The sequence below is a fragment of the Emys orbicularis genome, chromosome 25 (genome assembly GCF_028017835.1).
Source record: "Emys orbicularis isolate rEmyOrb1 chromosome 25, rEmyOrb1.hap1, whole genome shotgun sequence".
Lineage (NCBI taxonomy): Eukaryota > Metazoa > Chordata > Testudines > Emydidae > Emys > Emys orbicularis.
In genome coordinates, this window is record NC_088707.1 from 5,183,575 (window position 1) to 5,208,754 (window position 25,180).

Sequence of the window (25,180 nt, forward strand, 5' to 3'; positions counted from 1 at the left end):
AATTTAAAAAAACGTACATACACAGGCAAAACAAGGAAGGAGAGGGTGGAGGGGTGGAAAGAGGGAGGGGGAAAAGCAGAGAGGTCAGGTGGAATGGAAGTTTAGCATTGTTTGAGCCATTTCAACATTCTTTGTCAAGTGTATCAAGAAATAGGGTCCAAATTACTTGAAATTCATGTAATTCTTCTCTAAGTTGAAAAGCTTTCTTTTGCAGATAATTTTTCTGATTTATAATCTTATAGCAGAGAAAGGGGAATTGTTCCCTTCATGGTTCACTGTATATGGGCACTCTTCACAGAATGTGAAGGGTGCCTTAGAGAAATGTATTTAATCATGCAGACAAATCCTGCTGCCTGGAGGGGGTAAACCACGACCCTGTCAATATAGGGGCAAACTCATTTCAGTTGCTGGGGTTAAATGCTTGTTTGTAGAGGGAAAGGCAGAAAATCTACCTGTTTTAATCCATGCTTGCGGGTAAAAATAAAATTGATCAGCTAACTCATGCTAGTTACATTTGCTATACTCTCTCTCCTCCCCCCCCTCCGCCCCCCCCCCCCCCAATCAAGTAGAGAACTTAGATTCCAATCTTCCTATATTGGGTCACTGATATCAAATAATCAAAGTGTGTAGACTAGTGAAATTGGTTTGGAAAAGTCTGACTAAATTGCTGATGTTTTCTCCACAGGTTTTGCAGACATTGGGTACGGAAACATACAGGCCCAGCTCAGCCTCACAGTGTGTGGCTGGCATTGCCTGTGCCGAGATTCCCATGAACCAGTGGCCTGAACTCATTCCTCAGCTGGTAGCTAATGTTACAAATCAACACAGCACTGAGCACATGAAAGAGTCAACGTTGGAGGCAATTGGTTACATCTGTCAGGATATTGTAAGTGCCTTCTCTTGAATATATGCTATGCAGTGTCCTCTTTTCTCCCTTCTAAACTTGTTTTCTCTAGACAACCCCTCTAGGCTGTTTTGTTGCCTGCGGGTTGAGGATGTCTATACTAAGAGTTAGGCAGCAGAATGATTCCCCACAAAACCCACGGATGAGACCAAAGTGCAAAGAGTGGCATCTGAAGGAAGAATTGACCTGGTTTCGCAACATAAATCCAGGTCATATTTACTAAAGTGCAGATTTAATCATGGAGTGTGCATGGTGTTCAGCCTATGGAGATGGGTGCCATTTGAAGAACCCAGATAAATGTCCTGATGAGTCCAATGATTACAACTAAGTGGTAAATGCTTACTGAGGTTGTTTCTGGGGACTCTAAAGTCTAAATTATTTCATTATATCATGGGCTGGGCTAGGTATCCTCTATATATTGACACACACATTTTGCTCTATACAGCACCTTCCAGCCAAGGACCTTAAGAAAACAGTGGTCACAATTTTTATAGACCACTTGTTTTTAGTATCAAACTGTGTTGTGTATATAGGACAAGTGGCTGATCTGAACTGCACTTAAAAACCCTGTGTTCTGACCTAAGGCTGAAAACAAAAACTGGCTTCCTGCCTGTTTCTGTGTAAATGCCATTGAATGGTTATTTTGCCCCTTATTACACTTTGGAAAGCGTACAGATGTGCTCCTTCTGAAGTGTACAGTGCAGTACATCTGGTTCATCAGATAGAGAAGTTTATAAAAGCAATGGTCTAGATAGGCAAGTTTTCTGTGTAATGGCTTTCACAAGGAAAGCAGGAGGGTCCGCTTTCACTTTTCAATCTATGGTCAAACATCTTGTCAGTCAGTGTGTAATAGGATAAACGTGTTTTCCCCTTCTGCTATTCGTGCAGCAAGTGGGATATTTTAGGTGGTGTCCCTTTTACAGGAGAAAGGATGGAATATTGGAATCAAAGTTTGGGAAGCTTCCGTGGTAGATGCAGAGGTCTGAAGAACGTGTAATGACTGCAGAAGGCGGGTCCCCTCCTTGAAGAGCAGAGAGACAGGGAGCAGGCAGTGAGGGAAGCCTCATAGGGTAAAATGAAGAAACAGTATCAGAAGTGTCAGTGAGGACAGGGAGTGGAAGAAACCAACAAAAATAAGGCAGGAGGAGAGACCAGAGGAAAAACAGATTTTGAAAGCGACCTGAAAAGATAAGTGTGCCTCTTGCTGCACTGAGTGTCTGAAGGGTTTGAATTGCTGTCTGACTGATTTGAATTGAAAACTAAAAATTTTGTCAGTAATAAGTTCTGGGGCAAGTAAACAGGCTTGGGAGGGAAAATACTGGTACTGAGATACATGAAATGAAGAGGTGATTCAAAGTTGCAATCACTACTACTAGAATAGGGGGGCTTCAGGTCAACCATCGTCAGTTACAAATACACCCAGGATTTCTAAGTGCATGTCAGCCGTTTGTCTGGAAGACAGCAAGTAATTAAGCATCACTAATCCATAGTGGATTTTTTGATTGTCCTGGGTTGCTGAACAGAATTTTTCCCTTTTACATTGCTTTGTATTGTGCCTCAATGTGATATTGATAAATCCTAACACGATAGTTTAGGGGCCCTTGGGACTTTGCATTCCAGATACTCATTTTTTCCTGTGGTATAGGTGGTGGTGGTCTGTATTAATCATTTAGTCCCTCCAACCCTGAATGATTAACCTCTACTACCTCTTTTGGTTATAGCTGGCCTTCCTTGCTACTGATCCTTGCATGATCCACTGGCAGTATACCAAACGTGGGCCTGTTAGTGACACAGTGGTAGGGCTATGACCACTGATATATGCGCCTCTGCTCAAATGGTAATAGAGTGGAAATTGGTGGCAGTTTGACCTCACTATAGCATAGCTGAATGAGGCAGTCTGAGGCTTGCTGACTTGAAGCACAGTGGTAATATTTAATTTTTATTTTTAATATTTGGCACTTGTGATTTAAACTCTGGAATGTATTTGCTGTTCAGGTGCAGCAGACTGCCCTCTTTAAGGATGCACTGCCTTAGTGTCACAGTGAGGTGTTAGGTTGCTCATATTTGACCCCTGGTGTTTCTAGTGAACAAAAGACCTTTTGGCCTTAAAGGATTTGAATTTCCTCTGCCTGTAGAATTCATTGCCAAACCGTATGGGGGGGGAACTTAATACGTAGGGGAGCAGGCACCTGAAAAGCTGAGATGCAATCTGCAAGCCATCAGATAACTTCACCACTATTTATTCCTTGTTTCAGGATCCAGAGCAGCTTCAGGACAAATCCAATGAAATTCTCACAGCCATTATCCAAGGGATGCGAAAGGAGGAACCCAGTAACAATGTGAAGCTAGCAGCTACTAATGCACTCTTGAACTCTTTGGAATTCACCAAAGCAAACTTTGACAAAGAGGTGAGTAAAGGAAGCAACCGAATTCTGGGTGCGAAAGGGAAGGAGTGAATCCATGGTCTATGATGAGAAATCATGCACCACGCTGAATTTTGCTTGATGCATAATTCCATTGGAGCTGAGACTTGGGTTCACGTCTGTACAATTAAAGTTTTAAAGTCTGCTATGATGCAGAAATACTGGGGAAGTGTTTGGAGAAGACCTAAAAAGAAAAGGGAGCATCACGGACTTTTTTGGCTAAATATGAACTGAATTTAGGGTTTAGCCTGTTATACGCTCTGTGTCCTAATCAAACTCTTCTCTCTGCAATGTTGTTGTAGTAGCCTAAGGGCAAGTCTATACTACAGAATTCAGTCAATCTAAGTTACGTCGACATATAGCCATCACAGTAATTAAATCGCTTTTGCATGTTCACACTATGCTCCTTGTGTCGACTGCGTATCCTCACTAGGGGCGCTTCCGCCAGTTTAACTGCCAGGGTGGAGCATTGTGGGACGGCATCTGAAGGGCAGGAACAGTCAATGTAAGCAACAGAGTGTCTATGCTGACACGGTGTTGACCGAACTACATCCACTAAAGCACTACACCTCGCACGGATGTGGAGTTAAGTCGGTGTAGTGGGCAAGTTTTATCGGTGAGAGCTACATCTTCATGTAGACGCTTACAGAGGTCGACATAAGATGCTTTACATCTACCTAACTCTATAGTGTAGACCAGGGCTAAGCATGGATCAGCACTTCCTTCCTAGTGGTGTGGCAGCAATCTAGTTTTTGACTCTACCTCTGAAATTGTGTGTGGGGGACATTTAAAATCTACAAGGGCATTAAAGTAGGGACCTCTGCTGGCATTCTGAGTTCAGAACCCCCCTCATGTTCCTACCGTAGAGATTTCATGGAAAATGGAACTAGTAATTAAACTTTTATCTTGGGATGCTTTCTTAATAAAAACCTTTCCCGAGTCAACCATTCAGCTGTTGTTGATTTCCTTCAATGCCTTAACGTTTGATGAGCTGGTTGAGCGTAATCCGTTCAGATTGCATTTGTAGTGGACTTCTGCCCTCTAAATGGGCCTGGGAGTAGTAAATAGAATGTTAAATTATTATATTCCCTATCTCCTCTTGACACCTCCCAGAAAATTAGTGTCCCAGCTAAATCAGCTTTTGACACATTTTGTAATAATTGCTGAAATAATCTAGGAGACAATAGCTTTTTAAAAAACAAAACAAAAAAAACTTGCTTTCCCTAGTGCTGTGACCATATTTTTTTTTTTCTGATTAGAGCAATGTACCTACTTGCATGTGACATTCAAATTTGGGATTCACAATTGCAGCGGGCTGCTTATCACTTGGAAGTAATTATGAAAATGCTGTGTGGCGAGTGGCTGCCTATATCCTGCCTAGCTCTTGTAGCAATGTAATGTTGGTGGCAGTAATTGCTGAAAAGATCAGGTGCTCTCCGAGTCAAAGAATTAAAATATAATCCTGTCGGAAGATTTTTAAACCCTTTTGCATAATACACTTCTAATTCTTTATTTCTTTTGCAGTCTGAAAGGCACTTTATTATGCAAGTAGTCTGTGAAGCAACGCAATGTCCAGATACAAGGGTAAGTGATGATATAACGTCTTGAACTGTCTGTCGCTGCACCATCCAGTGACCTCTGGAATTTTAAGCGTGTTATATTTAAAGAAATAGTGCTATATGATAGTACTCATTTTAATTGGGCTGTGGAGTAATTTTAATCACTAATAATTTGCATTGATTTTTGCTTCCCTTTGTTTTAGTCATGCTATGTTTAGGCTACAAACATGCTAATATTAAGTATTAGTCCTTGAAAAGAGTGTTGGTGACTTGCATGAATTCTGCATCGAGAGTAACATTTTCTTGACGTGCTCAGAAAAATGACACATTTGTTGACCCGCTTCCTTCTCTGACAGGTACGAGTGGCTGCCTTACAGAACTTGGTGAAGATAATGTCCCTTTATTATCAGTATATGGAAACATATATGGGTCCTGCTCTTTTTGCCGTGAGTACTGCAAATCAAAAATGGAATAGTGGCTTAACTCCAGTGTGCTCATGCTTATAAACCGAGGGACAGGAACCAAGAAAATTGCTCCCCTGTGTCTCCCACTCCAACCCCTGCAGTGCAAGAACTGGAGAAGGAAGAGTGGCCTTCAATTCATGTTCCCCCCACACTCCCCAATCTGAAACCTTTCCTTCCTAGGGTGGCTAGAACCGTTTATACATTACGATAATTTGCAGTTATAGTGGCTTTCCTCCTCAAAGAATGACTCCTTGTACTACGGACATCCTCTCCTGCAATTATATCTATTTAATTTTATCATAGTGTTGTGATGGTCACATTTTACAGACTGAGTTTAGCTCAGTGGTCTCCAAAGTGAGGTGTGCAAGAGGATCCTTGGGGGTGCGCGGCAGGAGGAGCGCCGCCGGAGCAGCGCCACTTCGGCAGTTCGGGTGGCTTTTTTGCGTCAGCAGTTCGGGCGGGAGTCCGAGCGGCCTTTTTTTTTGTATTGTTTTTTGCGTGCTTGGGGCAGCAAAAATGGTAGAGCCGGCCCTGCGGCGCGGCAGGGGGTGCATGCTCAAAAAAAATTTACGGATAGGGGTGCGCGATCAAAAAAGTTTGGAGACCACTGAGTTAGCTGACATGCACCCAAGGTTTTGTCGTCACTGGCAGAGCTGGGGATAGAGCCCTGAACTCCTGATTCTCGGTCCCCCTGCTTTAACTCCAAATGTATGGCAAATAGATTTTTTTTTTTTTAATCTGAACATAAAAGCATCTCACCTCTTCACAGCAACGGTTGTCAGCTATGTTCATAGCGCCTCTCCCTCTCTGTTAAGTGGATTGTAAAATAACTAATCCCAAACGTAGGTAATCTAAGAAACACTCAGATACTCTTAGAACGGGGGTTCTCAAACTGGGGGTCAGGACCCCTTAGGAAGTCACGAGGTTATTACATGGGGGGGTCGTGAGCGGTCAGCCTCCACCCCAAACCCTACTTTGCCTCCAGCATTTATAATGGTGTTAAATATACAAAAAAGTGTTTTTAATTTATAAGGGGTCTTGCACTCAGAGGCTTGCTGTGTGAAAGGGGTCACCAGTACAAAAGTTTGAGAACCACGGTCTTAGAAGTTCCTTATGCTTGCCTCATCCCTTTGCCCAGGATTGGATTTCTGTGTGTTTGTTTAAAGTAGGACTTCCCTGCCATTCCGCCTGTGTGAAGAGGGAATTGGTTTTCTGCCCCTTCCTCATTGGAATTTTTCCCCCCATTTCTTCTATGTGGCAGTTGCTACTAGAGGATGGTTGGGCACTTAGGTTTTAAAAATTGTATATTCACAAATCACCTGGCAGTCCTGTAGTCACAGGGGAACTGGCCCTGGCCCTTTTCATTGCCTGTTCTTTTACAGGCTTAGGGCACTAAAGGCTGGGTCTAAATATAAATGTGGTCTCTACGTTAGCTGCCTGGTATGGCTGCAGCTTTGAGTGGATTTTATTTTTTTTACAGGAGTGCCTGCTTTTCATTTTAAGGTCTATAGCACTGCTCTTCCTGAACAGTACAAACATTTCAAGCTGGATACTTATAGTACCACTATAATGCAGCCACCTCTGGGACAGAGCATTGCAGCTAACTAGCATATAGCATTACATAGTGGTGAAGGGGGAAACTTCTGTTCTTACTAAAGAGCCATAGAATCTTTAAAATCCAGGCAGAGGACTTAGGATTTTTGATTTAGGTCTCAGTTAAAGAACCACATATTGTAGATGGAACTATATTTTGAAGGGACAGTAAGCCTACATTAATTTCAGATAAATAATGGAATACACAAAATTTACAAACATCGCCAATATCGCTAGATTTTTCCATGTCATAGGTTGCCTTGTGCCTCCAAACCACCCTCTTATGTACCACCAAACCTGGGCAATACCTTCATAAGCAAGACATCTTGAATGTGAAAAACAGCAGGTCCCTATGCAAGAATTTCTAACAGTATCCTCTCCATCTTCTCTAGTTTTTGGTGTATCTTTTTTGGGGGGGGAGGTCTCTCTACAAACACCCCTATTCCAATCAAATCCATATAACCAATGACTGGAGTCACATCTGTTAGTGCTTGGTATTGTGAACATTTGTATCTAAGCAGTGTGCATGAGCAATTGGTTGCTATTCTGCAGTTCTTAAAGGCTATTCTCCCTATTGCCCAGTCATACTCTCTTGAAATGTGGAGGTATTGTTTAGCAGCTGTCTCCACTTGGAACTTCTATTGGCATAGCTACATCTTTCCGGAGTGTAGATTTTTTTTTTTTTTTTTTTACACCCCTGTAAGTCATAGCTATATATACTTAACCCTCAGTGTAAACAGTGCTAGTTGGACGAAAGAAATCTTCTGCTGACTTAGCTACCGTCTCTTGGGGAGGTGGATTACCTATGCCAGCAGGGGAACCTCTTCTGCTGGCATAGGTAGGGTCCACACTGTAGTGTTTCAAGTGTAGACAAGCCCTAAGAAAGACGAGCTCTCTCTCAAGTTGCTTCTTGTTTCAGGACGTCTAGGTTCCTGTACCATGCTGCCAATATGTGGCGTCAGAATGACTTTTGCTAAAATGTCCCCTTTTTCTCTATCTCTCGTGTTTCTGAAGATCACAATCGAAGCAATGAAAAGTGACATTGACGAGGTGGCTCTGCAGGGAATAGAATTCTGGTCAAACGTCTGTGATGAGGAAATGGATCTGGCTATTGAAGCATCTGAGGTGAGCTTGGAATTGGTGTTTGTGGGGATCAGTGTTAGGTGAGTAAAACAAGTAACCATTGTTTCGAACATTGAAAAGGAGGAACTGAACCAGGTCTGGAAGCGCCTTTGTTTTTCCAAGGTGCGATTTTTTTTATTAAAGAGCTGGCTCTGAACCCTTGTGTAGCAGTCCTAGGTCCGTGATGAGAGATCATGCACCACTCTGAGTATTAAGTGATGCATATCTATTATGGAAGCTGAGACTTGCGGCTGCATGGTATACAAGGCAGTATATTGGTTTCATCCATTTCCGATTGCTGTCTTTACGAAGAGCGATTCAGTAGCAAAACTTCTCATTCACTGGCTAGACTTCTGGATGTCTGTCAAGGGTTTACAAGTAACCTTTTGTATTTGCAAGTATCTCGAGTTTGTTTAGCATCAGTAAAAGCTTTTTCTCAGCTCATTGTTTTTGGCCAATAACTTGCTCTGTCCTTGACACGCTGCCCAAATATTTCTGGGTTTGAGTGCCTTGGAAATATTTACTACAGTCGGAGCACAAGTTGCAGGAGTGTTTCCACTGTAAGTCCCTATAAGTTGCTTTCGTAAGTTCTCAAAATTTGTATCCATTGGGCTGAAATTCTTCAGGCTCAGTGGCTCTCTTGAGGTAAAAATTTTGGGAAAGCTGGAGCAAAATGCTTCTGCTGTTCTGAGATGGGAATAGAACAGGACTTAATTTTTTTAAAATAATGGACAAAAGCGTTCTAGTGCCAGAATGGCTGGGAATTGAAACTCAACAGGGCTAAAGAGATGTCTTTGAATATTCTGATGAAATTAGGTTATGATTTGGGAGTTTTGGTTATTTGAAAACACCGTTTGTAAAGTGCATATTTTGGGCATGATTTTTAGCATTCTTTTAAAGACAAGTGAGGTCCCATATGTGTGGCTGATATGGCTGCATAGTGAACACACGCATTGGTTTGCACATTACATTGAGCTTTGTGTATAAAGTTCTCAGCACCTTGGAAAACTTAGATCTCTTGCCTCATTAAGGCTCATTGGAGCCCTTCCTCGGTCCTTGTACTGAACAGGGCCACATGAGTATTTTCTTAGGCTGAGTTTCCTTAGCTCTGTGAATAATAATGGTTTCTGTACTATGAGCCAGTGACATGACTTAGAAGTTCAGTGATACTGGCACCAGTAGTTTACCTCTAGGAACATTTAAAGGATTACTCTTGCATTGTGTATAATACATGAAATTTATGGCTTGGTTATAAAAAGCAATTGGCTAAAATAAAAGTAGTTCTTATTCTTTAGAGTGGATGGATTGAAAAGGAAAATGGTGTCTTGTTCTTCATGCAGATGTTCTTTCTTTCCAAGAACTGGTAGTGTAAACTTCCTTCTTTAAAGGGAGCTAAATGTATTTTTCTGCTGAATGCTCAAAATAGCAAGGGTAAAGGGACAGTCGGCACAGAGGTCTAATCTGTATGCTAAGTGCCTCTTACCCTTCCTGTTTGGAGGCATTTAGTAATTGTTTAATTTGTAAATATTTGTAGTTTGTCTTCAGCATGTTTGTGTAATGTGGGGAGTGGCAGCATGCACTTGCGGAATAGCAAACTGAGCATGTGCATCAAACATTTAACTAGAGTAGAATTCAAGGAGTCCTCCTGGGAAAAGAGTTCCAGCTTTTGCTGGTGATCTTACAGCATAAAGTAGATAACTTAAATCACAAACTGAATTAGATTTTTTTCAGAAGGAAAAGTGTTTCTGTGCAGCTATTGAGGATTGTTTTGTAACCTTTCTTTCTAGGCAGCAGAACAAGGAAGGCCTCCAGAGCACACTAGCAAATTTTATGCTAAGGGAGCACTACAGTATCTGGTCCCAATTCTCACACAGACACTAACTAAACAGGTGAGTTGGAGGTTCCTTACTATATGCATTGTCTGGAGTTGTCTCTATGCACCAAGAACCTTACATTTATGGTACCAGCCTTACGTTACACAAGCAACTGCTGGAATGCGGTCAGTCCAACTATGTAGGATAGAATGCCATTAGTTAAATAATGTGGCTCCTGGTCATTGAATCAGTATTCTATTTTCATAGATGATTCACTAATGACCTGGGACTGGAAGATCCTTTAGGCTCTTTATAGAGTTGTGGAAAAGGCATGCTTGTTCTGAACACTTCATGTAGCAGTCCTTGGTCTATGATGAGACATCATGCACCACTCTGACTGAATGATGCATTATTTGTGAAAGCTGAGACTTGGGGCTGCAATGAAGCTGGTTCCAGCCACTTGAGGTGATTTCATTATTGTACAACATTTCATTAAGGCAAGTTTCCCTTTCTGATTACTGAAGGCTTTTGATAGGTTATCATGAGTCTGCAGTATCAGACTGTTTGGTGTTTGTGGAATTAAAAATAGGACATCAAGGTTTTGTTTGCTTCATTTAGAACCCTATTTAAGTTTTTTTTAAACCTTAAATTCTAAGCTCTGAGTACCACATTTTACCACACTTGTTTGTTTTTATGAGGACTTCTCAGGGGCTAATTTAGACTGTGGAACAAACCGTATCCAAACAAAACCGAATGAAATCACTTGCTGTATCAAGTCTAGTTAACATGATATTAAATGACAGTTAAAAAATCCACGTCGTATCAAGTTCCTTTGTTTGCTTTGTCAAGTTGGAGACGCACTAGGAAATGGCTGTAATTTTTAATGGCTGTTATGTTTGAGATTGCTTCCCTGTTCCATGTTTTATTGCTAACTGCCTGAATAAATAGTTCAATTACAGGAGGCTGTAAGGTTGTTAAAGAACCAATCAGGAAACATAAGTCATCCTCAGATGTGCACCTTCAAAGGAGTTAGGTTAACAATGGCAGGGCCATCAGCTGGAGGGAGAAGCTACCTAACTGGTTCCATCCAAACTAGAATGGGTTACTCTTCCAAAGGCTAAGCCTGGGGTCAAAGGAGACCTAAAATCTCAGACCCTAGAAAAGGGGGTGGTGTAGAAGAGGCTATTGAGGGTGTCATGAACTGCAGCACAGAGAGACACTGTGGGTAGGACACACTGCTTCTTCCTGACAGAGATGGAGTTAGCTGGCAAAAGAGAACTTACAAAGGTTTAGGTCAGTGGTTCTTAAACTTTTCTTTTCGCGGACCACTTGAAAATTGCTGAGGGTCTCAGTGGACCACTCAATGATCTTTCCAAATGTTGTTTGTACCGTTAGCTAGTTATTGTAAAGCGCTTTGGATAAAAGCGCTATATTAAAAAAACCTTTATAATTAACTTTTTTTGTTCTACAAATAAAAGCACACAACTCCTATTTTAATATCAGTAGTCTTACTTTCTAATGCGATGGATGTGCCCTGTCTCCCCTGCTGCAGCAGCCCTCAAGCTGGGGCTGGGAAGGAGGGGGGTCTCTTCCCCCGCAGCCCTGGAGCTGGGGAAAGTCACATCTTTGGCTGCCACAGCCCTCCATGTCTCAAATTCCCCCCACCCCCTCTTCTCACCCCCCTGCCCCCTCCCACTTACCCCTTATTCACCCAAGGCCATCACCTCACCTTACATGTGCATCTTCTCCAGGGTCCAGGCACCTAATTAGTGGAGCCATGCCTGCGTGGCTCCACTAATTAGGTGGGTGGCCTTTCATTCTCTTGTGTGCGGCCGCCCAGGTGCGCATCTTAGAGGGAACTATCTGCGGGCCACCACAGTTTGAGAACCTCTGGTGTAGGTAATACCCATGCATGTAGACCTTTTATTGTGTTTACGCTTTGATCTAAATGATTTTATCTTCTGATGATTTTGTTTAAAGATGTTTGTGTTCCTGCAAAATTATGCTCTCATGGGCTTCTGAAGGGAAACTCTGTACAGGAGCCAAAACAGAGTTAACACGGTTGGGAACCCAGAGAGCCATTCTGAGTGGTTGGACCATGTGGTTCCACCCAGAGTAAGATGCCCATCACCTAAAGGGGTGCACTCATGAGAGAATAAAAGGGCTCTAGGGTGCAGTTTGCCCAGTAACTGACATTTACTTTTTTAGGTTTGTAGTGTGGACTGAATTCATGTCAAAACACAGTCAGTACCTGTTCATATTCCTTGTCCTTGGATCCAGCAAGGTAGTTTTATCTGTAAGTGGTAGAAGCAAAGTTCTGGTTGGTAACCGATATTTTTTAGCTAAGAGTGACCCAAGTGTTGTTCTCTTCCCAGGATGAAAACGATGACGATGACGACTGGAATCCCTGTAAAGCAGCTGGCGTTTGCCTCATGCTTCTGGCAACCTGCTGTGAAGATGACATTGTTCCTCATGTGCTGCCCTTCATTAAAGAACACATTAAAAACCCAGATTGGCGATACAGAGATGCAGCTGTCATGGCTTTTGGGTGTATTTTGGAAGGGCCAGAGCCCAACCAGCTCAAACCACTAGTTATTCAGGTCAGACCAAGTTTTTCTAGGAGGTTGGCTTGCTTGAACAAAAATATTTGACTTCATGTAACTACTTTGAGCACTACCCAGGAAGGGAGATAAGAGATCATGGTTGTGTGTAACCCTTCAGTTTTGCTCAGTTGCTGAACAACCTGCAAAGGAGATTTTTAATACTGTAAATTTTAGAATTGTAACATGCGGGCGTTTGCATGTATTTGGCAAACTCTTGTGATCAGTTGGAGTAGCTCTCCTTAGAGCAGGAACACCTTTGTTTGTGCCGCACATGGAAGGCACACTCAATCCACACAGCTTTGGTGAGCGCAGGTTGTTAACCCTGTGTATGTTAACTCTCACTGTGAGGCAATATGTAGGATCTGAGAATTGAAACTTGTAGGGTTCAGTGCTCCTGGCCTTGTCACTAGGAAATACTTTACTTCATGGCCCTTCTTTACATCCAAAGGTGGCTTCTTAGCTCGGGGGTCCCATTTATTGGTAGACCATGGAATAAATACTCTTAAAAGACATTATGTCCAAACAGCTGCAGGCTTATTGGCATCATGCAAGTGAATTAGGTATGATTCTGACTTATTACTAACTTTGTGGTTCTGTTCTAGGCCATGCCCACTCTAATAGAACTAATGAAAGATCCTAGTGTGGTGGTTCGAGATACGACTGCATGGACTGTGGGCAGGATCTGCGAGCTGCTCCCTGAAGCTGCCATCAATGACATTTACCTCGCTCCGCTGTTGCAGTGTCTCATTGAGGGCCTGAGTGCCGAGCCCAGAGTGGCTTCCAATGTGTGCTGGGTAAGGCAGGACCCCACTGCTATGTCACAATATGGGCTGGGCTTCTACCAACAGGTGTGGGGTTGAAGGATTTACTTACCAATTCTTGTGAGCACACCTCCTACGTAAACTAGAGGAGTTCAGCAGCCTATGGGGTACTCACTTAAATGATGTGAAGAGATGACTGACTTGTTCATCCACCACAAGAAACCTTGTGTGAACAAGCCTCAAGTCTGTAGTGCCGCACTCTGGTGGGACAGGAAAAAAGGAAGGGAGCTGATGGGGAGAAAGCTAACTGGAAAGATGCTCAGGAAGGGAACAAGTGTGAAGTTGTCTTCAGTTTGAAAATGCTGGGGAGACTACTCTTCCCTACAAAGACCTAGGGCGGTATGTAACTATATAAAAGAGAGGTCTTCAGATGACTTTTTCAATGCACCCTCTTTTGTATTGTCTAGCCTCCCTTCTCAGGCAGCCAAGGCTGCTCATTCAGCTGAGAGAGAGACCGGATATTTTCTCTCCCTATTAGCTGAGTATACTGCCTCTGCAGCACTAACTCGAGGAACATGAGATGCATCTCGTTCCCTTGCATACGTTCAAGCTGTGTTATTGCCAAACCACTGGGCTGGTTTGGCAAGTTCAACTTTACCTTCTTCCTAATGCATTTAATATTAGGCAGCTTATCTGAACAAACGTGTAGCGTCATTGCAAGGAGGAGGCACGCCTCACTGCATTTTAACCAATTAACTACTTCTGCTATATTGTTGAGAGTCCTTTCGTTCTGTTCCAGCAGAGATGCGTGAGGATTATGGTGTTAAATCAAGTGTTAGGAGCTGTATAATTAAAATTTTAATTTTCCTTAGTACATTTTCTCTGCTGGTCCCAGGAGCTTAGGGGCCTCTGGTCAGCCAAGGACTCTTCCTGATCCCATTGACCCTGGCAAAGGCTCGTGTTACTGGGGCATTTTTCTTCTGAAGACGTGAACGAATGTAAATGTTGCAAATGGAAATGAAAATCATACGGCTTTCACCTTTTCATCTGTTCAGTTCTTTTGTCCTTTAAGGCAGCTGCAGTCACTGCCTGGCCCTGCAGCTGGCAATGTTAGCCTTCTCTCAGGCCTTGTCTAGACTAGGGTTTTAAAGTGAGATGATAGCACAAGTTAGCTAACAGGTGTCAATTCACGTGTTAAAAGCTCATAGAGTCAGGATTGTGTGCCTTTACAGGGTAGGCTATTAACACATCTTATATCCTAGTCTAGACAAGGCCTCAGGCTTCGTTATTGCTTTGAAACTTCACTGTGCTTGGGTAGTTGGCCCTGGGGAGGAAGTCATTAGTCCTGCCCGTGGCCTTCTCTGTGGGTGACTTTGATGGCTCCTAGTGTTGGTGCTTGGACTTCCTGCCCCTCACTTGCTAATGGACGATAAACAATGGCAAGTTTTCTTCCTGCTAGTCAGCTTGTTTCATATTGTGAGCTGAATTCTCATTCCGCTGATCCTTTCCTATTGTTTTTGGCGAATGAATTTGGCCACACATCGCAGTTTCTCCTAAACCATTGATGCTGCCATGGAAATGAATGGGCAGGCTGACAGATTATTACTTTAAATGTGTCACTTGCAATCCCTTAAACTGGCAAGGCCATGTATGTGGCTGAGCTAGTTTGCTGTTATGATAAACTCACTCCATTGTAGAAACTGTGATTTGTTCTGTATTTCAGGCCTTCTCTAGTCTGGCTGAAGCTGCCTATGAAGCAGCAGATGTAGCAGATGATCAAGAAGAGCCAGCAACCTACTGTTTATCCTCCTCGTTTGAGCTAATAGTTCAGAAACTCCTGGAGACCACAGACAGGTACTCTCAAACCAGCTGTCCTAATCTTTGCAGAAATGCCCTTTCTTTTTTTTTCTCTTTTTTTAAGTCCCCCTGTCCTGCTCCTGTTGCCTCCTAAAACTCTTATGTGAAGTGATGTGTTAAGGGTGTCAATTCGTCATGGCCAAAAATTTGTGTGACTTGGAATATCTAATGTCAGTTCCCAAGAGAAAAGTCATATTTGCACATACAGGGATTTTTCCAGTTTTTGGTCTCATTCATCCTTATTGAGATCTCCGGAGCACCTGTAAATGTATTTTCTCCTCCAGTGCTTTCCTTCAAGTTGTGGAATACCACGTAAAACTGTACGCAATCTGAAACGTACAGAGGTCTGCACAATATTCAGCAAGCAATTTGAGATATCCTGTCTGGCCTGAGAGTCACTAAGTAGTCAAGATTGTGGCAAGACAGACTAAAGGTCTCTAGAACTGTGTGTGGTGTGACTTTCATGACTGTAGCTTGCATGTACTCAGTGTATCGTGGTGTAGTTTTTATTTTGATACTACAGTAGCACCTAGAGGCCCCACAGCAGATCACAACCACGTTATGCTAGACGTGGTATACACACAGTAGCACTGCCCCTGCCCCCAAACAGCGCACAAAAATAGACAAGACAGCCATTTTGCAGATGGGGAGTAAGGCACAGAGTAAGTGACTTGCCCAAGGACAAATAGGGAGTCTGGCTGATCCAGTAATTGAATGTTGATCTTTTGAGTCCTTGCTCTAGTGCTTTAACTACAAGATCAGTCTTTGAGGTGGTCCCTCTAGGGTGGAGGCACATCAGGAGATAGTGTTGGGAAGTTTTTTCTGAAAGTGCTGCCCCTGCTGTCCATGGCTAAATAAAGGACTTTCAGCATCTTTCATTAACACAGATTAATAAAACCAAACTACCAAAAATTTAGCCTAGATTCAAGCCATGGTAATAGTACAGATATTACAGTATGTATTATAGTACAGATAGATATGTTCAGCTTCTGCTGTAGCATTGAGGTTTAACTTTTACTAATTGGTCAAACTAGGTCTGTATTTAAGCCAGCACGGCCACTTAGAGCAAAAAAAAAAAAATGAACTCTTTTCTTCCTGTTTAGGCCGGATGGACACCAGAATAACCTGCGGAGTGCTGCATATGAAGCTCTGATGGAAATAGTGAAAAACAGTGCCAAGGACTGTTACCCTGCTGTCCAGAAGACGACTTTGGTCATTATGGAGCGGCTGCAGCAAGTGCTGCAGATGGAGGTAGACAGAGGCCAAATTTGCTACCAGGGTCATAGGGCAAATATAATACTCCGCGGCATAATCACTTTGCTGTATTCTGGCTTTAGTCTCTAGCCAAATTAGTTCTTCTGTTGATTGACTATATAGCAAGTCTCTTTTTGAGACGCTTGAAGTGGAACAAGCAAGTTTAAAGCTGCATTCCTTCTGGTCCTAGCACTGCCATTGCTGTGGCATCTTAATGTCCATGATACAACTACAGAGACCTTTTTTCTAAGTGTTAAGAGTCTGTTTTTGTTCTCCTACAGTCCCATATCCAGAGCACATCAGACAGAATCCAGTTCAATGATCTTCAGTCTCTACTATGTGCTACTCTACAGGTAAACCACTTTCTTACCAGTTCTGACATCCACGGAGAGGAAATAGGCAGAATCTTGTGAAAAGAGGGCACGCTTGCAGATGAAATTTTTAAAATGAAATCCGCTCCTTACACCCAAGTTAGTGTGAAAGGAGCAGAGGAGTTTAAACATATGAAAGGATGGAGCCTTTCACAACTAAGTGCCCGGTTTAAAAACCAACAAAATACTCTTGTTTTTGTGGAACAGAACACATCTTACCAGCAATATTTAAAATAAAATATCTGTGCAATTTCACACTGGCTGTCATGTTAGTGTAAGATTGAACAATCACTCACTTTTGTCAACACGCATCAAAGAAATTAACAGCTTTAACTTGTTCACTGCAGCTTGTGGTTGGAGTTCAATACTCATTTAAATTTGCACTGAAATTAAACAACTTGGTAAAGAACACCTCACGTGTTTTGGGAGCATTAGCTCATTCCACTTGCTTGCCTAGTCTTAAAGGCTACTGAAAACTGCCATCCTTTTTCTAAGCCACTCGGGAAATCCATCAGACAGTCTTTCTGATATCACGTGATATCTGGCAGCATAGCTTCCTGCTGTCTGTACTGCAAAAGGGCTGGAGCTACTGTGGGATCGTGCCTACTGTATGTGTTACAGCATTGCTGTAACTTTTCTAAAGTGCAGTTAATACCTCTGTATATTACTGGAAAATATTAGCATATTATAAGCTTTAATGCACTTCTCCAAAATACTTTACAGTAGATGTGGATTCAGCATGCTCCATGCAGGATTCAGAAGCAGACCCTGCTCTCTTCTGTATGGTAACATTCCTAGAGGTGTGTTTGAACATCACGTACACTGAAATAAAAGCCGTTACTGAACACCCATCTGTATCTGAAACTCACTTTTTCCCCCTGTTTTTGTTGTGTGCTCATTATGGGTTCATGACTTCTCCCATTTCCATTAACGTAAGAGTCTGAAATCATTTAACACCCTCATGTTCAAAATTTAGGAATGTTGTAGAAAACCCTGTTTTATAGCACTGATAGTAAAATGTTTCCTGCCTGTTAATACTATGGTGTACGTGAAGCATGCAGGGCAACTGGAATTTCCTATCGCTTCATGGGGCTACCAGCAAAATTCAATTACAATCCACAATCGGAAATAAAATTGCTATGAGATTGTTACAATGGGAAATGGGCAGTGTTAAAAAGGGATTGCTTAAGCCTAGCCAAACATAATTCCAGGCATAAATTAAATGCCCAGAGAACAGCCTCTCTAGCAGGAAAGATAAACTCTGCTTGTTCTGTCGCTGGAATCAAGGATAGATAAAATGAGAACAGCATTCTGTACTTGTACTGACAAAGCATTTTTTGCAGCAATGGTTTTCAGAGCAATAGTTGATCTTTGCTTTATTAAAAAAAAAAATAGTATGGTTTTGATAAAACTAGAGTTCTGAGCTAGTGTGGAAAATTCAAAGGAAGAATTTAGCCTAATGTACATGGGAGTAGTGTATTACAATCTCTTCTTTTTTTTTTTTTTTTTTCCCCTTCCCCCAAACCTAGAATGTTCTCCGGAAAGTGCAGCACCAGGATGCTTTGCAGATCTCTGATGTGGTTATGGCATCTCTGTTGAGAATGTTCCAGAGCACGGCTGGATCAGGGGGAGTGCAAGAGGACGCCCTCATGGCAGTCAGCACCCTGGTGGAAGGTCAGTAGTGGCGACTGGAGGGAAAAAAAAGTCTTTTGCTTTATTCAGTGCGCAAACAGCTCCGTGTGACAAATCAGACTTGTAGTTTTGCGATTGGCACTATGTCTATCCCTGACAGCTGCTACTGTTGATGAAGGCTTAACGTATCACCTCCTTTGCTAAGTAGTTGAGTTTACGCAGATGCAAATTTAACTGCATAACTACTCCAGAATAACGCCTCCAGATCTGGGAAGGTTTGAGGCTAGCCGGTCCAACAAATCAGATGACCGCTTGATTCTCCTAGACTGTATTTCTTGTGTGTTTGTTTTCTGTAGATAACATGGGTAGTGTGTGTGCTGAATAGGCAGTATATAGGACTTGCTCTTTATTTTTGTACAGTGCTTAGCACAATGGGCTGCTGGTCTCCAGATGCTATTGCAGTGAAAATTAATATTCTGATTTACATTTGCTGCTATCTGTCACCATTGATTTGGGTAATGATGTCAGCGGTTGGTGTATCTTTGTGTCTTTAAAAACCACACAGTGCAGAGACTGAAATTATTTTTTTCGTTGCAAATTTTGATTCTTACTAAAGTTTGGGTTGCAGCATACCAGACCGTTTTAGAGCTTCATTGTGATTCCTCTTTACAATGCTGTTGCTATGGCATGATATTGAGCTCTAGGAATGCATTGTGTTTTCAAACACTGTATGTTTGGATGTGAAAGTTGGGTGCTGTTAGAAATCCATATGTGAGTAGCTGCTTTCTTAGAACAGGTTTGTGACTTTGCCCGGCACCCCCTTTTGGGGGCATAGACGGGGCGAGGAGGGGGGGTTGAATGATTTGTGACTGCACTTGAAGTGATCAATATCCTTTTGAGTGGAATCAATGGAATTGATTGGCCGGGTCTGCAAGTGAGGAAGAGGAATGCCTGATTGCTGGGGATTGGTTGTGACCCTGGCTAACGGGCTGACTTGTGAATAAACAGTATGATGCCCTTTTTGGGCAAAGCCATTCTCCTTGCCAGAGGTTAATAGTAACTTGTGGGTTAATTTGTGATAAGGGGCTGGGGTAAGGCAGATATGTAATATAAAAGGAAGCCTTTTCCTTCACCAAATAGTTAAATGTTCTTTAAATACAAGCACCCCAAATATTATTCTACACTTGGGCCCCACAGTTCTTCCATAGCTGAAATTAGAAGCTGGACAACTGTTCCGAAAGGAGGATTTTACTATTGTCTCATTTATGCTGTCTCCCACCCCCAATCAACTTTAATCCTACAAAGCAGGACTTCTCAAACTGGTGTAGTGTGACCTGGCGCTGCCCCATGCATCCCCACGCTACTGAACGCTGCGTGGAAAACCCCACATAGGCTCAGCCATATTTTTTGCCATGATCCCACTTGCACAGTCCTTTGCAGCCACAAAAAAACCCCAGATATGTGTAGTCTGGGTAATTAAAGGCCGAAAACCACTGCTCTAAAGGGTGCTGTGTATGTATTGGGGGAACCCAGGTCCTCTGAGGGAACCCTGCAGCCACCTCTGAGCACAGGAAGGATCTGTTCCTTATCTTCAGTGGACTGCATCTCCTACAATTCTCTTGAAGTCCATTTTATTACAAAAGGATGTTTTCCACTAGTGCTCAATTCGTAGTGTAAAATCTAGTGGAGAATCAATTTGTCATGCTGCTGTTGAATGTACATCCTGAGAGCTGCAAAGGACTGAGTTTCCTTGTTGTAGACGTCAGGCAAACATGTAGACTGTCCTGTGGGGATTAGACCTAATCAGAGTGTTTTCTGTGCAGTCTTGGGTGGAGAGTTTCTGAAGTATATGGACGCCTTCAAACCCTTCCTGGGCATTGGACTGAAGAACTACGCAGAGTACCAGGTAGGACCTGAACCTGGGAGCCCCACGTTCAGAACTTTTGCATCTGTTGGTAGTTTGGGATTTACAGAGTTCTTCGGGATTGCATCCCCTGAGGCCTATTGGCTTCTGGTGAGGAAGCCAGCATGTGAGCACTGTAGGAACTCAGTAATTACTGGCTGCACTTGTAAATGAATTTATAGACTCTCCTCTATTTAAAATTGTCCACAGCAGGCCGTCATCAGCTTGACACCTGAGGTTCTGCATTGACTGCATATTCAGTGGCATTGATCAGGAGAGAAGTTGCTACTAGGAATGAATTTCCAATAGACCATGCATGCCATGGTATTTACTCTGGTGCTGATCCTTAGAACACCTGGCTGCTGAACTTTTTCAGCACGTCTCTAAAACAAGTATCTGTCACTCGTTGGCATCTGGGACTCTCGCCCCCGATCGGGTAAACTTATTCAGATCTCTTCTTTATGACTTAGCGTTTCAACAGTTAACAAAGCTCTGACTTTCATGGGCATTTGCAGACAAGGGTCACTATTCAGTGATGATTTTAGATCCTGCCTGTCGCAGTGCCATAATTTAGTGTTTTAATAGGCTAACGCTGTAAGGACAGGCAGTGTGGGGAATACCAACTTATACTGGGTTGGTGCATACTTACTGTTCTCTTTGTAGGTTTGTCTGGCTGCAGTAGGCCTAGTTGGAGACTTATGTAGAGCCCTGCAGTCCAACATCTTGCCTTTCTGCGACGAGGTTATGCAGCTGCTCTTGGAGAACTTGGGGGTAAGTCCTTACCTACTTTTAGCCAGTTAAGCAAACTAGCTATTAGTAGCGATAAAGGAAAGTGAGAGGCAGAGACGGTATTGGGAGAAGTTAGAGATGTTTGAAAAAGGTTCTATCAGGAGACGCAAGCAATATATAGCTAGCTAACATGATAATTTGAAGAGAACTCAGGTGTCCTCTGGGGGGGAGGGGATTTAAGTTTCCAGTCATTGATCTTCATTTCCAATCTCTCTCTCTCTCTCTCTTTCTCAGAATGAGAATGTCCATAGGTCTGTGAAGCCTCAGATTCTCTCTGTGTTTGGTGATATTGCCCTGGCCATCGGAGGAGAGTTTAAAAAATATCTAGAGGTTGTATTGAATACTCTCCAGCAGGCCTCGCAAGCCCAGGTCGATAAGGTAAACCAGCAGCACACTTAGCAGCTCCTTCTCATCCAGCGTGAAATACGTCTGTCTTAGTTGCTTGCCAAAGGCCATTGTACAGGCATGTTCTTTGTTTTCCATCTAGTCGGACTATGACATGGTGGACTACCTGAATGAGCTGAGGGAGGGCTGTCTGGAAGCTTACACTGGCATCATTCAGGGACTGAAGGGAGACCAAGAAAATGTGCATCGTGAGTATTTTGTCCTGTAGCACACTGTCTTTAGGGAAGGGGGACATTTTTTTAAAGGTATGCTGTAACTTAAGCCTGCTACACTAAACCAGTCATTTCCTTTCAGCGGATGTGATGCTGGTGCAGCCCAGAGTAGAATTTATTCTGTCTTTCATCGACCACATTGCTGGAGATGAGGATCACACAGATGGAGTAGTAGCTTGTGCTGCTGGGCTGATAGGGTAAGCGTTCCAGACTCCTTTGGCTAGAGGATAAGTGACCGCACACTCTCCAGGTAGCTTATTGTTAGTACAGTAAACACAATACATTACAAGAAGTGCTTTTTTTAAGGTTATCTGCTTGAATTGGAAATGGTTCTTGAGAGACCGGAGCCTGTAAAGGGACTTATTTGAATCTTCCTTCATGTATCTGAAGTACTAACCACAGAATCTTGAGTTTAGGATTTTTGTAACTCATTGTTGGGTTCTAACCCAGGAACAGGCGTGAAACTGGAGGACTGTGCAGAGTGGTGGTTCCTCATCACGAGCTGTGTACCAGCCCTGGTGGTTGGCCTATTTGCTCGCTGTCAATCATTGCCATGAAGGGACAAATTGCATATGCCTTAAAAGGAGTCGGGGACAATGATCTTAAAGGAAGGCTCCATACAATGAAATTTTCAGCTTGTGAATTGACAGTGAAGGGCCCAGTTCAGCTGTCATTGAAGTCAATGGGAGTCTTCTCTCTTGACTTCAATGGGAGCTGGATGGAACTTTCAGGGAGGACATCCTTTGGACAGGAGACATGGATGTTTCCAGCTAATAGCCGTTTAGGAGGCTGTTTGGCTCTCATGTTGCTGACCATATGCAACATTTAAAAAGGGACATTAGCTGGGAGTCGGTCTTCTCTTGTTGCTAGCAAAAGCTGATCTAACTGGCATGTTTCTGGCTGTGGCATTCAACAAGCATTAAAGCCCATTCTCTCCTCTTTGTTTCCCACAGGGATTTGTGTACAGCATTTGGAAAGGATGTACTGAAATTAGTAGAAGCTAGACCCATGATACATGAACTTCTAACTGAAGGAAGAAGATCCAAGACAAACAAAACAAAAACCCTTGCTACCTGGGCAACTAAAGAACTGAGAAAACTGAAGAATCAAGCTTGGTAAGGAGCCTTCTCCCTTTCCCTCGTATTGTGAAATGACCACACAGGTTAAACTTGTAAGCTCAGGCCCATTGAAGGAGACACTTCACAGAAGCCTCGTGCTATAAAAAGCCTTTTCCTTGTTTAGCTTTCTGTAAACTATCCATTTAAAGCTATAAAGCCCAGATGGCAACTGCTTGTTCCTAGAGAAAAGAACTAATGCTTGACAGTAACAAATCTAGAATGAGGTCCTCTCCACGCTGGAATCAGAACTATGCTGCCATAGCTGCTAGTGAGTTCTAGTGGGTTCCAGCATGCTTTCTCTGGGTCACATGGGCATGGATTTTTCTGAGGTTTGTTGGCTGGTTGGTTGTAGCTAGTCAAATTTAGACCCCCAGTATGAGTAAGGGCTTTTAAAAGGAACAGAGTGGGGAACAGCTTTCCTGTGCACTGTGGGATATTGTGATTCCTGAACTTGGAATTCACGGAATGACGGCCCCTTCTGGTTTTGCGAAGATGCTTTTTCCTTGGCCTCTTGTAAGTGGCCTCACGTTGGCTCCAAAGAGGGGCTTTTTTAAATTTCTACACCTGTCCCTCTTTGATTGCAGATCTGTTACCATTGGGATGACACCCGAGACCCCCACTGGAAATCTCCACTCTTTTGAAAAAACCCGGAAGTGAGGAGTGTGCACGGATGCTGAATGTTTGGGAATGAGAGGATGAGTGAGTGAGGCTTGAAACACACCACATTGAAAATCCCGGCACAGCAACAACAGCAGCAGCGCTGTTAGTGAGCTGAGCACTGACTTGCGTAGAAAACCTGACATCGGCCGTCTTCAGGAAGAGGGAACGACTGGTTTCTATCAAAAATAAGCAGTCTCTTCTTCCGACAGAGACTAGAACTAGCTTTTCTGTCTTTTGGCCAGTGCGAAGTGGAATGACTAGTTTCCTAGAGAGGAAACTAGGTTCACCTGTGGTGCTCTTTGTTTGAGGTCTGGCTTTTGCTGCTGAAGAGAGATGGAGTCTGGGTCTCTGGCCCGCCTTCTGTAACCTTTGCCACACAATGCTGTCAGTGCATGGGATAAAAGGAGGGGTGAAGGATTTTCAGTCTAAGAGTGAGTGTGTGTGAATGAGGCGGTATCCACATTCTCAACTTCAAGTCATTGCAGTTTATCTTTTCCCAAAAAAGGGTTAGCAGTTGCATTTCATAAACTAACCGAAGTTCAGTCTACTGATGCAGCATAAGAGATGTAAAAAGAAAAGAGAAAAAAAGGAAAGTCGCTCTTTAGGGCTTTTTATTTTAGGGAAACACTGACGAATGTTCAGAGCTCCCGTTCTGAGTGACGCTTTTCATGATCTTGTTTCATCAAAGCGCCTTTCCTTCCTTAATATTGTTCAACTGTGAATGTAGAAATGGGGGAGGGGGGGGGAAACTCTTGCTTTAGAGGGATTAGAAACAAATTGTCAAACAAGATTTCAGACTTAAACAAAAAAAACCCATAAATGTAAGTGCTCAGAATTGGCAATGAGAATGCAAAGGGAAAGATCTCTCCTGACTTGTACTGTAGCAGCCCGAACACCCACTAAATTGTGCCAAAGAGTTTAAAAACAATAAAGTAAAACTTCAGGTAATATTTTGGATTGCAAAATGAGGATAAATTCAATGTTCAAACAAAATCTGATAAAATGCCATTTGGAAACTGCTTGGCCTTTTGTGCTCTTTTATTTGATCGAATTTAATGTGGTATTGGTCTCTTGCTGCACTTCAAAACAAAAAAGGAAAAAAAGAGAAATTTATATAAATATATATATACTGGCTTGAGCTTACACAAGACGGCACTTGTAAAAGGTTCTATTTTTCCACTGCAGTTGAAGATTAATAAAATGGTGTCAAACATTCCCCAGTACTTTCTTTTTGTATTCTTGGTCTTTCCAATTAAAAGGGGAACCCATTAACTTTTTTTAACAGTGTACTAAAAGTCTGATGGGCAACCTTGGGACAGATTGGCTGTTTGCCGCTCCCCTTAGCATACAGCTTTTTTTATTCTCTAAAATGAAGGATGTGAAGGATCAAAATCTCTTGTCTCTTTTTAAATCAATTTTTTGTTCTTTGAGGCATAGTCCCTCAATTATTCTGGATTTTATCAGCAATAAGACATGAAAAATAGAGAAGGTGTGGGGTTTGAAACAATTTTTAATTTCATCTTTATTATGCAGTTATTGATATTACCAGCATTTCTGAATTTGCATCTTAACTTGGGCATTTTTAAAGCTGTTTGCCTGTGGGAGGGAGAAGGGAAAACCATCTAGTATTTTGCAAGAAGCAGGTAAAAATCTGTTTTATCCCCTTCCTTCTCTCCCCAACTGATCCATAATAATGGAATCCACTTCTGTTGCCCATCTGCACTGCAGCATCCACA

The 25,180-nt window shown here is 42.6% G+C and overlaps 1 protein-coding gene across 1 annotated transcript; it reads left to right on the top strand.

Annotated features, from left to right (window-relative positions):
* Nucleotides 1–688: 688 nt before the first annotated feature.
* KPNB1 (karyopherin subunit beta 1) lies at nt 689–23,976 on the top strand. Its single transcript, XM_065422523.1, has 19 exons — nt 689–886; nt 3,160–3,312; nt 4,852–4,911; nt 5,243–5,332; nt 7,958–8,068; nt 9,853–9,954; nt 12,255–12,479; nt 13,085–13,276; nt 14,967–15,097; nt 16,204–16,351; nt 16,636–16,707; nt 18,255–18,399; nt 20,181–20,263; nt 20,924–21,031; nt 21,284–21,427; nt 21,537–21,642; nt 21,749–21,863; nt 22,620–22,781; nt 23,369–23,976. Coding segments are annotated over exons 1-19 (2,265 nt in total). The 5' UTR covers nt 689–769; the 3' UTR covers nt 23,370–23,976.
* Nucleotides 23,977–25,180: the final 1,204 nt, after the last annotated feature.

What these genes read in the sequence shown, in the direction of transcription:
- KPNB1 (XM_065422523.1), top strand. Translation starts at nt 770, where the DNA reads ATGAACCAGTGGCCTGAACTCATTCCTCAGCTGGTAGCTAATGTTACA. An exon ending in TACTATGTGCTACTCTACAG is followed by an intron (nt 16,708 to 18,254) that starts GTAAACCACTTT and finishes CCCCAAACCTAG; the next exon opens with AATGTTCTCCGGAAAGTGCA. An exon ending in AGTCAGCACCCTGGTGGAAG is followed by an intron (nt 18,400 to 20,180) that starts GTCAGTAGTGGC and finishes TTTTCTGTGCAG; the next exon opens with TCTTGGGTGGAGAGTTTCTG.